At 56.6% G+C, this 13,131-nt stretch overlaps 1 protein-coding gene across 2 annotated transcripts in view; it reads left to right on the forward strand.

The window, feature by feature from the left end:
* LOC110588187 (nitric oxide synthase 1 adaptor protein) overlaps positions 1 to 12,847 on the forward strand; it is a 261,046-nt gene extending 248,199 nt beyond the window's left edge. For both annotated transcript variants that reach the window (XM_021698468.1, XM_021698469.1), the window contains exons 7-10: positions 2,409 to 2,575; positions 3,942 to 4,121; positions 10,921 to 11,086; positions 12,453 to 12,847. In XM_021698468.1, coding sequence (XP_021554143.1) covers positions 2,409 to 2,575; positions 3,942 to 4,121; positions 10,921 to 11,086; positions 12,453 to 12,847 — 908 coding nt within the window. The remainder of the gene's footprint in view (positions 1 to 2,408; positions 2,576 to 3,941; positions 4,122 to 10,920; positions 11,087 to 12,452) is intronic.
* Positions 12,848 to 13,131: the final 284 nt, after the last annotated feature.

Raw genomic sequence — 13,131 nt, forward strand, 5'->3', positions numbered from 1 at the left:
CTGCACGGGTTACCCCCTGCATCCGGGATAGCTCCCTCTGAGGGGACACGGCCTCCTGCTGCATCCATGGTCTCTGGTTCCTCCATCAGGCTGGGGAAGCCTTGAAAACACAGTCCAATCTCGTAAGTTTCCCGGTTTTGCTAGAAGGTTTTTCATATTGTTTCTGGTCCTTTAAGCTTCTTGATGCCAGGAAAGTTGCAAATACGAGATATCCCCCCCTTGTCTGTCAGGACCTGAGGATCCGCTGTGGGTCTGCCCTCTAAATCTTGCCTTATCCGATATGCTAACAGGCATGGCATCCAGAGCATTCTGTCTACCCCAGCTTTACCCTCCTTGTTCTAACAGGTCTGTTACCATCCTGACTTTCACCCATTAGCCATCGTCCAAGCTCAGGACTTCAGAGGTGATCATCAGAGAGCCCATGGGGTGGCAGGAAGTCCCTCAGAAAGCAGGTCCTGTGGCTTGTGACTCCCCTTCCTCAGCCTTGGTTTGGGGAATGGCCGAGAAGTCTGTGACTCCCTCAGAAACAGAGCAAGAACCCGAGAGAGTTTCTGATCCCTCCAGGCTTCTGGCCTGGGCATCTCCAAACGCTTTGTGTCCTTGGTATTAGGGGCTCCAGGAATGGGGGTCGGGGGGGGCAGCCTTCTTCTGTAGCCCACTCCTCTGTTTCGCTGACCTATCATGACACTCTTTCCTTTGTTAGTGTTTACTGAATACCTTCTCCCAGAGCCCTGGGAAACATGAATGAGACCCAGCCCTGGCCTCAAGACTGAGGGGTTTGCGGGGGTTGGACTAGAAGGCCAGGCACACCCAATCCCAGGTGTCAAGTACGCCAACAAGTGGATGCACAGTGCTGCGGGACTGAGCCTCTCCTGGGGACTGGGGGAAATCATTTCTGCTCAAAACACATGCATTTCACCCTGTTCATCTCCACACTGGCCCAGAGAACCGATGCTCAGAGTCCAGCCCATCCACCTGTGGAGAAGTAGGCACGAGTTCTCCGTCCGCCCTCGTCTCACAGGCTAGCCCTCCCGACCATCAGGAAGGTCACTTCTGGGCGCAGGGGTGTGGTGGGAAGCAGCCTGCTCTGTGTCCCTGCCTGCTGCCTCACAGAGGAGCAGAGCCACTCCGCCAGGCCCTGTCCCAGGGCCGTGTCCCAAGTCCTGGAGCAGCCGGGAGGAAAACCAAGCACCCTGTTGGCTTTCTGAAAACCAGGCTTGCTTCCCCAGTTGACTCACGTGGTTTGCATAGGAAGACCTGTTAGAACTATTTGTTCCAGGGACACCTGCCTGGCTCAGTTGGTAGAGCACGCAACTTTTGATCTTGGGGTGGTGTTCAAGCCCCATGTCGGGTATAGAGATTACTTAAATAAATATTAAAAAAAAAAAAAAAAAAGAACTATTTGTTCTCCGAGGCAGGCCCTCAGACAACTAAGGCCTGGCTGCTCGGGGAGGGAATTGGCTGTCTGTATTTCCTGCTGACGTGAACCTCTTCCATTTTACATGTGGTGCTTGGTTTCTGAAATCTTTTAAGAAATCTTATTTGAGTACAGTAACAATGAGCTTAATTCCAGATGTAGAGAAAGAAAAATACTTCCCAGGAAATGCCCAGGAATGGCCAGGTTTTTATAGAATCAAGAAATAAGAACAGGGAATGAAGAAAAATAAGAAATAGCAGGACTTCCACACACATGCTGAGTGCAGCCGCTGTCTTCAGGGGGAGGTGAAAAGTGGAGTGTGGACAGACTGGAGAAGACTTGAAACCCAGCCACCCCCTCTGTCACCCTTCTGTCCCCACTGCTGCCTCCTGCAGGCCCCTTTCCTGACTTCTGTGCTTGGTGACAAGGTCAGAGTCCGGCTTGCCTTGGAGGGGTAGAAGGCTGCCCCCGTCTCAGATGGGGCCTCAGGTCTCCTTGCCCTCATTCTTCTGTCACGTGCCCTTTGTCCATCTAACTCGGCCTCTGATTTTGCTGTCGGAGCTGAGGCCCTGGGAGTGGGGCCACTTACCCCTGGTCTGACAGCCCGCCAGGGGCACGGCTGGGGAGCCCCCATATCTCTGGACTCCCAGTTCAGGGCGCTGTCCCTGGGTGGATTCCACTCCTGAGCTCAGAGGAGGTCGAGGTGACAGTTACCCGCTCCCTTCTTGAGCCCCTGCACCCCGTCAGTATCGACCTCATGCCAACCTGGCAAAGCAGTGGCGTCCAGCCTCAAGGAAACTTCATTTTTGTTTCTGGACTCTGAAGAGATATTAAATAGGAACATCTCACCGGTTTGGGAATGAAGGGCGGGTGGAGAGGTCAGGAAGCCAGTGGTGCTCTCTGGGCCTGACGTAGCTGAATGTAAAGTGCCAGGAAGGGAGGAGGACCTTGTTCTTGGCGGCGCCCTGCCCTTCCCTCTGTCGCCCTGCAGGCCGCCAGCTCCCTGGAGCCGAGAGGGCCTCCACGGCCACCGCGGAGGAGACGGACATCGATGCAGTGGAGGTCCCGCTCGCGGGGAATGATGTCTTGGAATTCAGCCGAGGTGTGACAGACCTTGATGCTGTCAGGAAGGAAGGAGGCTCCCACCCGGACCCCAAGGTAGGTGGGAGGCGGCGCATCACACGGTCTGCATGCACACGGCCTCCCGGAGCAACACGGGCTGTGGCCTCAGCCACTGTCAGAGTCACGTCCTTGCCCGTGCGGGGTCAGCTTCGGTGACAGAGCAGGTTTCCTCTCCTCTGAGAGGGGCTGAGTGCCGATGCCGCTGGCTTACGCCTGACGAGCGTCGCGCTCCAGGGGCCCCGCCGTGCTCCTTGCCCGTGCTCCCTGGCCGTGCTCCCTGGCAGTCCTGCCCCCTGTGGCTCCACATCCCAGCCTGGTGCCTGCGCAAAGCTAATCCTCACGCGCCACGACGGATCCCCGGAGCGGAGTTCGCTCTGGCGGCCTCCGCCTGCAGGTAGCGACTGCTGGGGCGCGCCCACATGCCGGTGCCGCTGAGGCTGGCACTTGGCCCCTTGGGGGTTACAACCTCGGGCATCATCAACTCCAGCCTCACGTCTTACAGCTGAGATGACCAGGCTCCCAAGGAGTTCCTGGTAGAAGCCAGACCGGGACACTAAGAACTTGGGAGCACATTCCAACCCGAAGACGCAAGGGAAAAGCCAGGAGGAGAAGGCTGAGAAGCAGGCCTCCCCTTCGACTCCCCGCATCCTGGCTGCCTCGCCTTCCTGTTGGGCGTCGGCCTTTTCTGGTGCAGGTCAACGGGCGGCTCATCGGGAGAAGCCTGTCTCCAGTCTGGAGGGCGGTGCGGGCCCATCGTCTGCCTGACATTGTCCTGACGTCATGTGCCCGCCGCAAACAGCAAGAGCCATGGGTCAGTGGGTGCCTCCCTCCCTCCTGTCTGAGGAAGGGCCAGTAGCAGAGCTCCCAGACACAAGACGTCTCTCCCTGAACTTGCTTTATGGATCACATAAGTCATCTTAGTGACAGTTCCCACCTGCCAGGAGGGAGGCCGAGGGGGACGGCACAGAAACCTCGTTCAGCCTGCAGAGAGGGTCTGTCCAGACCAGCGGCTCTCCCTGCGAGGCAGGGCCGGCTGGAGTGGCCCCCCTCATGCAGCCCTGGAGGAGGGAGCCCCGGGGACCCAGCAGAGTGAAGGTGGCAGCTTCCCCCTTCCCGGTCTCGTAACGGGGTGGTGGGTGCTAGGTTCCCCAGAGATCAGCCCCCCGAAGTCCAGGTGTGGTTATTGTTGGACGCGGCATGAGAGGCCGGTACCCACCATCTGCCTCCATCACGTTGGGTCAGTTACTGAGGGTCCCGGCAGCGCCGCCTGCCTGGTGGCCCCGGCCCAGGGTCCTGTCCACACCTCCACTGGGGATGCAGCGTTTCACGCCGGCCGCGTCCGTGCCACGTGTAGGAGAGCGGCCACGGCCTGGGGTCACGCCCGTCTTGTCTTCTCCTCCAGGTCTCTCCCCACCCCCAGGAACCTGTGCTGGCGGCCTCGCCCAGGATGCTCCTCCCCTCTTGCTCCTCGAAGCCCCCAGGCTGGGGCCCAGGGACGCCGCTGTCCAACCAGCACCAGATGCAGCTTCTGCAGCAGCTCCTCCAGCAGCAGCAGACGCAGACGCAAGTGGCTGTGGCCCAGGTTCTCCTCCACCTCCTCCCTCCCTCTCAGGCTCCACTCTCATGGGCTTGACGCGCCTTCCCTAGCGAGGGGCAAGGGGCAGGTGTAAAACCCAGGGAGCCATAAGGGATCGCTCACGCTGTTGGACCATTGCTTGTTGGGGGAGGGGGGGATGCAGTCGGACTGGAAGGAAACGTTCTGGTTTCCTGTGTATCCCCTGCTCTGAGCTGGGCTTGGCTGGCTTGGCTGGACATTGTTGGATTAAGGACTTGAACTCACCAAGGAACTCCCCTTCCTGCCTCATTTTCCTGGCGTTTGGGGTGGGAAGGGATGCCTCTGGAGTCAGGACAGGTGTGACTTTGTGAAACTGGTCTTGAAAGAGCTTGAAATACGACTTTGTGCAGAGACCATCGTGGCGTCCTGCCTACCTTGTCCACACGGGTTCCCACCCTCCATCAGCGCTCTGCTTCTTCCAGGCAGGATGTGACAGCATCCTGGCCTTGGAATTTGCTATAACGGGATCCAACTTATAGGACCTTACGGGCCATATTTGAGCCACGTGAGGATTGGCTTTGAGCTCAGGAGAAAAGTGCTGTTTGAGCCCCAAAAGCTTGTCAGGCTGCTGCCTTGTAGAGGAGGGGGAAGCCGGTTCCCCTCGCTGCTTCTGGCAGGGATTCCTTCTGCTTGCTTTCCACGGAGGGCGTTATTGTCCACATCTTCCTTGGGACTCGTGCATCTGAACTTCATCTTCGCCGTAGCCAATCAGGGAACAGTGAGGACAGGATCCCGCGTACCATTCATAGGCTGAATTCTGAGCCTGAGGGACGGGTCAGGACCTGGGGGAGGGGAGGGAAGGAGGACAGTGAGGAGGGTGGTGAGCGATCTAGAAAGGCAGCTCCATGTACTGGCCTTCTGGATTTGTGGGACCAGGCTGATCTCTAAGGTTTTCTGCATTCTAGAATGACGGGGAGCAGACTTCTCTGGGGAGCACTTATTGATCCCCATTGTTTCTCCTGCTTACTCTTCTCATGACCCTTGGGTGGAGCGATCGCCCGGACAGAGCTGTCCTTTCCTATATGTGCACCTTGAGAAAGCGCTGGCAGCCTGCCCAGAGCAGGATCTGCTGTGACTTAGTTCTTGAGAAGACCTTCTAACATGGTCTCACACGGATCGGGCCTGAGGCGCAAGGCTCACGGAGGCCTTTTGCAGCCAGGTTGGAGAGCGTAGCATCGGAGAGGCATGGCTCCTAAATGATTTGAGCCTTTTAAGAAATTCTGACCATGAAACAAAAGCACGTGGTGTGCTAATGCTAGGCGTGTTCGCAGGTGTTTCCAGAACAGCAACAAAAAGAATGCCGTTAATGGCCTCTTATACGTGGCGGGGGAGGAAATCACTGCTCTTCGTCAAATAGCAGAATTCATCTCATCTCCTTAATGGCCCTGTGGCAGTCTCGAGAGTCCCCTCCTCCCTGGGGTGCCGGCTGACAGGAGCACAAAGCCTGAGTGCCCCAGCGCAGGGCCATTCCACGACTCACATCATTTCCGAAAGTTTCCCCTTGAATACAAATCCATTCTCCAGCCGTAATACTTTTCTTTTTCAGCATATCAATTGCCAAGTAATTATTATTTATCTAAGAAAGGGCTTGATGCATATTCATGATGGATATTATCAGAGAGTCATTTGAATTTGAAGTCACTGCTAAATACTGAAGAGAAACAGTGCGCAGGTCTATAATCTGCACGACAAGAAGACTGTCGTGGCGGTCTATGGAAGCATTCGGTCCGCAAAGCCACAAGACCCAGAATTTGTCACGGCTTTGCCACCGTCAGCATGAAACCCTAAGAGGGGTTCTCTGGAACAGAATCAGGCCTCTGTCTCAGTGGGACAACCCTGCCCTGTCTTGATTGTCTCTCTCCTCGAGGAGAGTGAGTCTCGGGGAGTCGGGGGGGAGGGAAGAGCACGGTGTTTGCGGTTCCCTTCATGAGCCCTTCTCTGTCCCAGCCTCTTCCACGGGCTGGGAGCCCTGAGCCTCCGACTCCCGATCATTGGTGACGCCCTGGTTGGCACTTGGTTCAGGCAGGGACGTGACTGGGAGGCCAGCGTTAACGTATCAGTCCTGGGGGGATGACGGGTAGGGTCAGGGACTCACAGGATCGTCAGTCAGACAGGACCTCGAGAGCAAAGGTCGCTTCTTGAACACACGCCTCTCCCGCTCTCTGCCATCCCCAGGAGCAGCTGTGGGCAGACCCACAGGTGGCATCTCTCTCTGCTGCCCGGTTTTCGGCTCCTGTGTCCTCCAGCACACCCAGCCCTAAGCCCTTCTCCTGTTCCAAGTTTCTTTCTATGTTCCTCCTTCTCCCATTCTCTTTGTCGCACTTGATCCAAGGGCTTTTTATTAGTGTTCGTGTCTTTAGGTAACAACAATCATATAGGAGACAGAGGTGGATTAATAGGTCTTCTTGACATCTTCCGTGCATTTAAAATAGATCAGCTCTGGCATACTCGGTTTCTCCGTGTGGTGGGATTGATCTCAGTGTCCAGCATGAGGTCAGCTTTCAGTCATCTTGTCAAACTCTATTGCCACCAGACTGCAAGGTTTCTTCATCTCCATTAAACTGAATTCCAGTGGACTGTGCTATGAGCTCAACACTGCAGGTGGGAACGCATTTTCCTTTCCTCTGGGAGCATCCAAGTCCTCCTGGGTAGAGCTAAGGTAGAGCTAAGGATACAGAGTATCTTGCAAACAGGTGCATTCTTGGGGTCCCTTGTTGCATTATTTATGCACCCTTCCCCCCACCCCATTTACTATCATAGGCTATTCCCGTTCTGCTGTTATCCTGGGCCCGGGCTTAGATCTCTCTCCTTCGCGGCGTTCTGCTTTGGTCTAAGACCTTGAGATCTCTCCCAGCCTCTCCCTAAATCGGTTCAGAGCTGGTCTAGAGGAGCCTGCCCTGGCCTTAGGGGTACAGGGGAAAGGTGTTGCTCAACCACTCTTAAACATTTCTAGCTCAGACTTGAGCGTGTCAGCAGTGAATACCCAAGCCCCCTCTGACCACTTTCCCGACCCAGCATGAGGCTTGCCTGGCTGCCCTGGCTTCCTGTGTTGAGTTGGGCCAGAAGTTCAAGGGTGTGAATGACCGTATAGCCAAGCCTTGAGCCAGAGCTGGGGGGTCGCCAGCACCTGCATGGCCTTACGCTGGGCCCGTCGAGCTCCAGAATTGGCCTGGGCACCGCGGCTGACTGGCAGGAGTGAAGGAGGCCGGATTCCTTCATGGCTTGCCAACTGCGGGCTCTGCCTGTGAGTGCGCCACTGCTGTGTAGAGATCCCTCTTCTCCCCGCTGCTCCTTGCGCTTATCCTGAAACCAGTGATGGGTTACTTACGCTTCGCGATCGTGTGCGCTGTAGTTAGACGAACAGCCCTGAACGCACTCCCGCACCCCACTTCCAGGCCCGAGACTTAGCTCTTGTCCCCCTGGCTTCTCCCAGTCACCAGCACCCCGGGGGCCCTGCCTTATGCATGCTGAGACAGCGCCGCCTGCCTCCGCTTCTGTATCTAGTAGGGTGGCGGGGGGGCGGGCAAATTGCTCTGGTTCTCTCCACGCCATTTCCCTGTGCCTGCTCCCTAACTTCAGCCTGGCCCTGCCCCCACTTCTCACGGAGGAGCTGGAGTCCAGGCAAGTAGGCTGGAGAGCGAGCGGGCAGTGGTCTGGTGCCACCGGGTGGGCTGAGGGTGGGCGTCAGAGCTGGAGGCTGCAGGGATGAGCTCCTCCACTCCGGCTGTGGCCTTGCCTCTGACCTCGTCTGTGAGCGGGATAGTCCTTGCGGAAGACGCCCATAGCTCTGGAAAGCAGAAGCTAACTCGTACCTTCTCGGAAGTTAGTAAGGCCTACTTTTGCAAAAGGGGTTTCGCTCTTTGAAAGAACGGCATGCTGAATACAAATCACTGTCCCCTCTGGTAGGACAGGAGGGGGTGGTGTCTGCTTTTGTTTTAGGATTGAGGGAAACAAGCACACAGAGGTAGAGCAGCCTGCCCAAGCCAAGGCTGAAAATAACACTGCCTCATTTTGGTGCTTCCAAGGCCAGGCCTACATGTGCAAAACCCAGGGACTGTTACATTGCCTCCAGTTTAAAACAGTCCAGGCCGTTTTGTCTCAGCCTGGCCTGGTGTGGATTCTCCAGGGGCGCACACTGCCACGGAGAGTGGCTTGAGCCTCTTGCCTGCTGCCACTTTGGATGGCCGTAGAGGCCGAGGGGCTCGTTAGCCTGGCTTTAGGCAGCAGTGTGTGCTTTTGCATTCCTGGGGTTCGAAAACACCTGAAATGTTATAACTCTGCATTCGCAAAGCTGAAATTCTGATCCAATCTGCATAAGGAGCACTCAGACTCAGGAGCATTTTCTCATGGCGCTTAGTGCCGGGTAGAAACATTCGACTCAAGGGCTGGCTTTTTTGTATTGATGGCACTCTACCATGGGGAACTTGATTACCTGCAAACGAAGCTCCCAATATCCACCCCCGCCCCCCAGCCTTTGGCGAATGGCCCCTCGTGCTGGAATCCTACATTGCCTGAGCCTCTAGGCAGGCCCCTCAGTTGAGAGTTAGAGACAGGGAGGTCCAGGTGGAAGGGAATGACCTACAGTTGCAGAGGGAGTCACCAACAGACTGGAACATTCCAGCTCCTGGTCTGGTGCTCTCAACTGGCCTATTCTATTGGGGTGTCCACATGCAAGATGCAAGGATCCGAGTCCATGGTTTGCGTGCAGGGAGCCCTCCGTAGATGCCGGTTAGCAGGAGATAGAATTCTCTGCTTTTTCTGCTTATAGGCATTGAAAATTTTGTTCCAAATTTCTTGCTAATGTTTCTGTTTCATTCCAAAAAAAATGGAAAATGGATAATTTACAGTTCTGCCTGCTCAGTAGATTCCTTTCAATGATAGTCGTGTTTGGAATCCGTTACATTACTCACAGATGGAAGGTGAAGGTTGGCCCTTCCCCGAGGGTGGGGGGCGGCGCATTTCTGGGGGCTTCCCACAGCAATTGTCCTGTTTCTCAGAACCAGCAAGATGGGGGAGGGGGGAGTGCATCTCAGGTGAAATATCTCCATGTCTCAGTTTCCAAAGAAGATAAAGGCTTAACAGCCACCCACCATCTGATACCCAGATTAAAATATTATTGTGGCTTCTTTCCCTCTTCTCATCGCTCTCTAGATCTTTCCTTAGTTGATATGAGGCAGCAAATGAGGCTGATTTCTAAACCAAAATGTCAGTTGTGTCCTTAGCAGCACCTCACGGAGGACAGATTTACTTTAGATTCCTTAGGCATCCTTCCCCCGGGGCACGAAAGGCCCAACCTTAGGAACCACTAATGGAAAGTGGCAACTAATCTCATTAGTGGCTCCCACCTAGAAGCAGAGCCAACTGCAAGGTCAGGTCCTCAAATCTGCCAGGAGGGAAGCAGTGGCCGCATCCGAGAGTGTGGTTCTCCAAGTGCTGGCGGCTGCAAGGGGCAGACGCTGGGCTTGGCAGGTCCCTGGGCCGAGCTTGGCCAGACCGTGGGGTGGATACCGTCTTTTACTCCCTGGTAAAATGTGCATCTCTTCGGAGCAAACTGCTCTTCAGAAATCCAGAGCATTTATTGTCTGAACCAGAGAGTCAGCTAGCTCTTCGTCCCCTCTCCTTCCTCCCTCCTCTCCCAGCCTCCAGCTGACTCACCCCAGTCATCCTGCCTCTGCCTTTGTCCACACCGTATTTTTGGTCCAAGGAAGCCTCTTTCCCGCAAGCTGCCTTGGTCCAGGCCAAATTCATTAGCTCCCTTTCTTCAGGGACCTTCTGAAACCCTCCACAGAGACCCCTTTATCCACCACTTAGTGCAAGAATCACATGGGCGTGAACATGATTGTTGCCTTATGACTCAGTTTCCTCAAGCCAGGCTCCTGATACAACCACCCCCCCCCCCCCCCCTGCTGTGTTTTTCTCTCTACCCGATTATGCACCAAGAACAGAACCCCCCCGCCCTGGCCCCAAGCACGCTGGGTGCCATGTTGCCGGCTGCCACCCCCGCCCCTGTGAGAGACAGTTAATGAGGGTCCCCCTCCTCCCACAGAGGGTGGCTCTGTAAACTGTTTGCTGCCACCCTTCCCGGCTTGTGGGAGGAGGCCCTGCTATGAACCAGTCAGCAAACGTTCGGCCCCTAGCACGTATAAAGCACCGTCCTAGGTGCCACGGGAAACGAAAAGGGGATGGATGGTCAGGCACGCCCAAAGGTGATAGGACAGACTTTATTATGACCCCCTCGAGAGTGAAGGGCCTCTGTGGGGCTTCCCGCTTCCCATTACGTGCGGGCACGAGGAAGGGGAGAGGAAAGGCCACGTCGGGGGTTGCCGTGACACTCTTCTTAGCTAATGGGTCCGCATATCCGTTTCTGTTCCTCTCTTTTAAAAGATATGAGAAAAAGACTCCTCCCTCCACGTGGCGGGAACACGTTAGCTGTCAAGGAGCTCTCCTGACAGGGCTGGGGTGCAGGGGCTGAGGCTAGGCTCTTTCGCACCTCTCGCTCTGGGTGCTGGGCCCTGAGTGGTCAGTGAGCGACACACTGCGGCCCTCACTCAGGACATACAGAGAGACGCCCAGGGCCAGCGACCCAGCTTCTTGTGGCTACTTCTCCGAATTCCAAGCCCAGGTGCCCACTTTGCCCTGGAAGGGCTTCCTTATCTTGAGTTGAACATGGCAGGTGTCTCCGGTCCTAGCCGAACCCTGGTGACTCTTGGGTGTATTCATGTCCCTCTCTCCTCTCTGTCCTGTCTTCTCCACCTCGTCTCTGCAGGTTCACCTGCTGAAGGACCAGCTGGCTGCTGAAGCGGCCGCGCGGCTGGAGGCTCAGGCCCGCGTGCACCAGCTCCTGCTGCAGAACAAGGACATGCTCCAGCATGTGTCTCTGCTGGTCAGGCAGGTGCAGGAGCTGGAGCTGAAGCTGTCAGGACAGAATGCTAGTAAGTGGGGGCCCTGCCCAGCCTCGCCTCCCTCCGTGGAGGCGCTGGAAAACGCCCATTCTTTTCCCTGAAGCTTTTGGTGGGGTTTTCTTAGACCCCTGCCCTGCCCTGGTGTTCTAGCAGAAAACAGAGGCGGCTCTGTTTGTCCCGTCCGTACACTTCATGGAATTATGAAACGGCAGAGTCAGAGAGGATCTTGGCTCCTTCTAGTCCAGCGTCCAGACTTGACCTTGAATGTCCCTGGGAGTCACTGCCACATGTTTATCCAGGCTCCTCTCGAAAGGGGCTCAGACACTCCATGTCCTAAGGCAGTCTGTTTCTTTCTTCGTGGGCTTTTCCAGTTGAAATATACTGAGCACCTGTCGTGTGTGTCACGTTGTCTGGGAGCTCGGTGGGAGACTTCACACTGTACGGGAGTTTACCCTCCCCCGCGCTGTAGCATAGAACATGCTGGTAGCAGGTGTCTACTCTGTGGATAAGGCAGAAAAGAACTGGCCGGATAGCGGTCCTGGTTCATGGCACAGGTGGCCTGGCGCCCGGCCTGAGATGCCCAGCCGCCTCTGGGCTGGCCTGGGAGTCTAGAAGACAGCACATCTCCAGGCCCTCCTCGTGCTGATCCGTGGCCTGTAAGTGCCAGTCACGTAGCCACTGGCCATCGACCGTGCCACAAACTGTGATAGAGTTTCACAGACATGATGTCATCTAATCTCTGTAGTCGTAGATGTTCTTATGCCCATTTTGTACACGGGACAGACTCCAATAGGTGAAGTCACTGGCTCAGGGTTACAGGACCAGCAAGGTGTGGAGCCAAGATTCCCGGGTCTGATTGTAAAACCAATGTATTTCCTATGAGACCAGTAGTTCCCTCAGACTATCCCCTATAGCTTTTTTTAAAAAAAATGAATATTCGGGGCACCTGGGTGGCTCAGTCATTGGGCGTCTGCCTTCGGCTCGTGTTGTGATCCCAGGGTCCTGGGTTCGAGCCCCGTGTCAGGCTCCCTGCTCGGCGGGAAGCCTGCTTCTCCCTCTCCCACTCCCCCTGCTTGCGTTCCCTCTCTCGCTGTGTCTCTCTGTCAAATAAATAAATAAAATCTTTAAAAAAAAAAAAAAAAAAGAATATTCCCAAGTCCAACCTGTAGAGGTCATGATCAGTAGGTCCGGGCAGGGCTGCGGCTCTTGCTAAAGCAGCACAAAGGCATAGATTGGGAACAGCCACTGCATTTCACCGCTGGAAGCCTCTCTGGGCTTCTGTCTCTCTTTACGGAGACCCTGCTCTGGCCCTCTCGGTTTGGACCCAGGTTTGGACCCAGCTTGTGTGCCCCCACCGCGCTGACCCGGCCTCCTGTTGCTCTTGTCCCCCCTCCAGTGGGCTCCCAGGACAGCTTGCTGGAGATCACCTTCCGCTCCGGAGGTCTGCCCGTGCTCTGCGACCCCACCACCCCGCAGCCGGAGGACCTGCCCTCGCCGCCCCCGGGTGCGGGCCTGGCCGAGCTGGCCCACCCCGCCGGCAGCCCCCTAGGTAGGCGCGACTGCCTGGTGAAGCTGGAGTGCTTCCGCTTCCTGCCGCCGCCCGCGGGCCCGCTGCTGGGCGGCCTGGAGCTCCTCAAGTTCCGCGAGTCGGGCATCGCCTCGGAGTACGAGTCCAACACGGACGAGAGCGAGGAGCGCGACTCGTGGTCCCAGGAGGAGCTGCCACGCCTGCTGAACGTCCTGCCGAGGCAGGAGCTGGGCGACAGCCTGGACGATGAGATCGCCGTGTAGGGTGGGCCGGGAGCAGGGGCCGGAGGGACGCGGGGGGCGAGGCGCGGGGCGCGGGGGCCGGAGGGACGCGGGGCCGGGCGCACCGCCGAGGATGCCTGCGCGGCGGAGGGCGGTGAGCACCTGGAGGACCAGCGACGTTGGCTCCAGCCAGGGGCCCCGGAGAGCCTGCGGTTTCAGGAAGGGATTAGGACTTTGCTTTGGAGGGCACGAAGGGGGAGCATTGGGACTCCCAGAGGTGAATGGGCCCTTCTCTCCCACGTGAGACTTGGGAGGGGAGGGCAGGG

Source organism: Neomonachus schauinslandi, chromosome 6, assembly GCF_002201575.2.
Source record: "Neomonachus schauinslandi chromosome 6, ASM220157v2, whole genome shotgun sequence".
Lineage (NCBI taxonomy): Eukaryota > Metazoa > Chordata > Mammalia > Carnivora > Phocidae > Neomonachus > Neomonachus schauinslandi.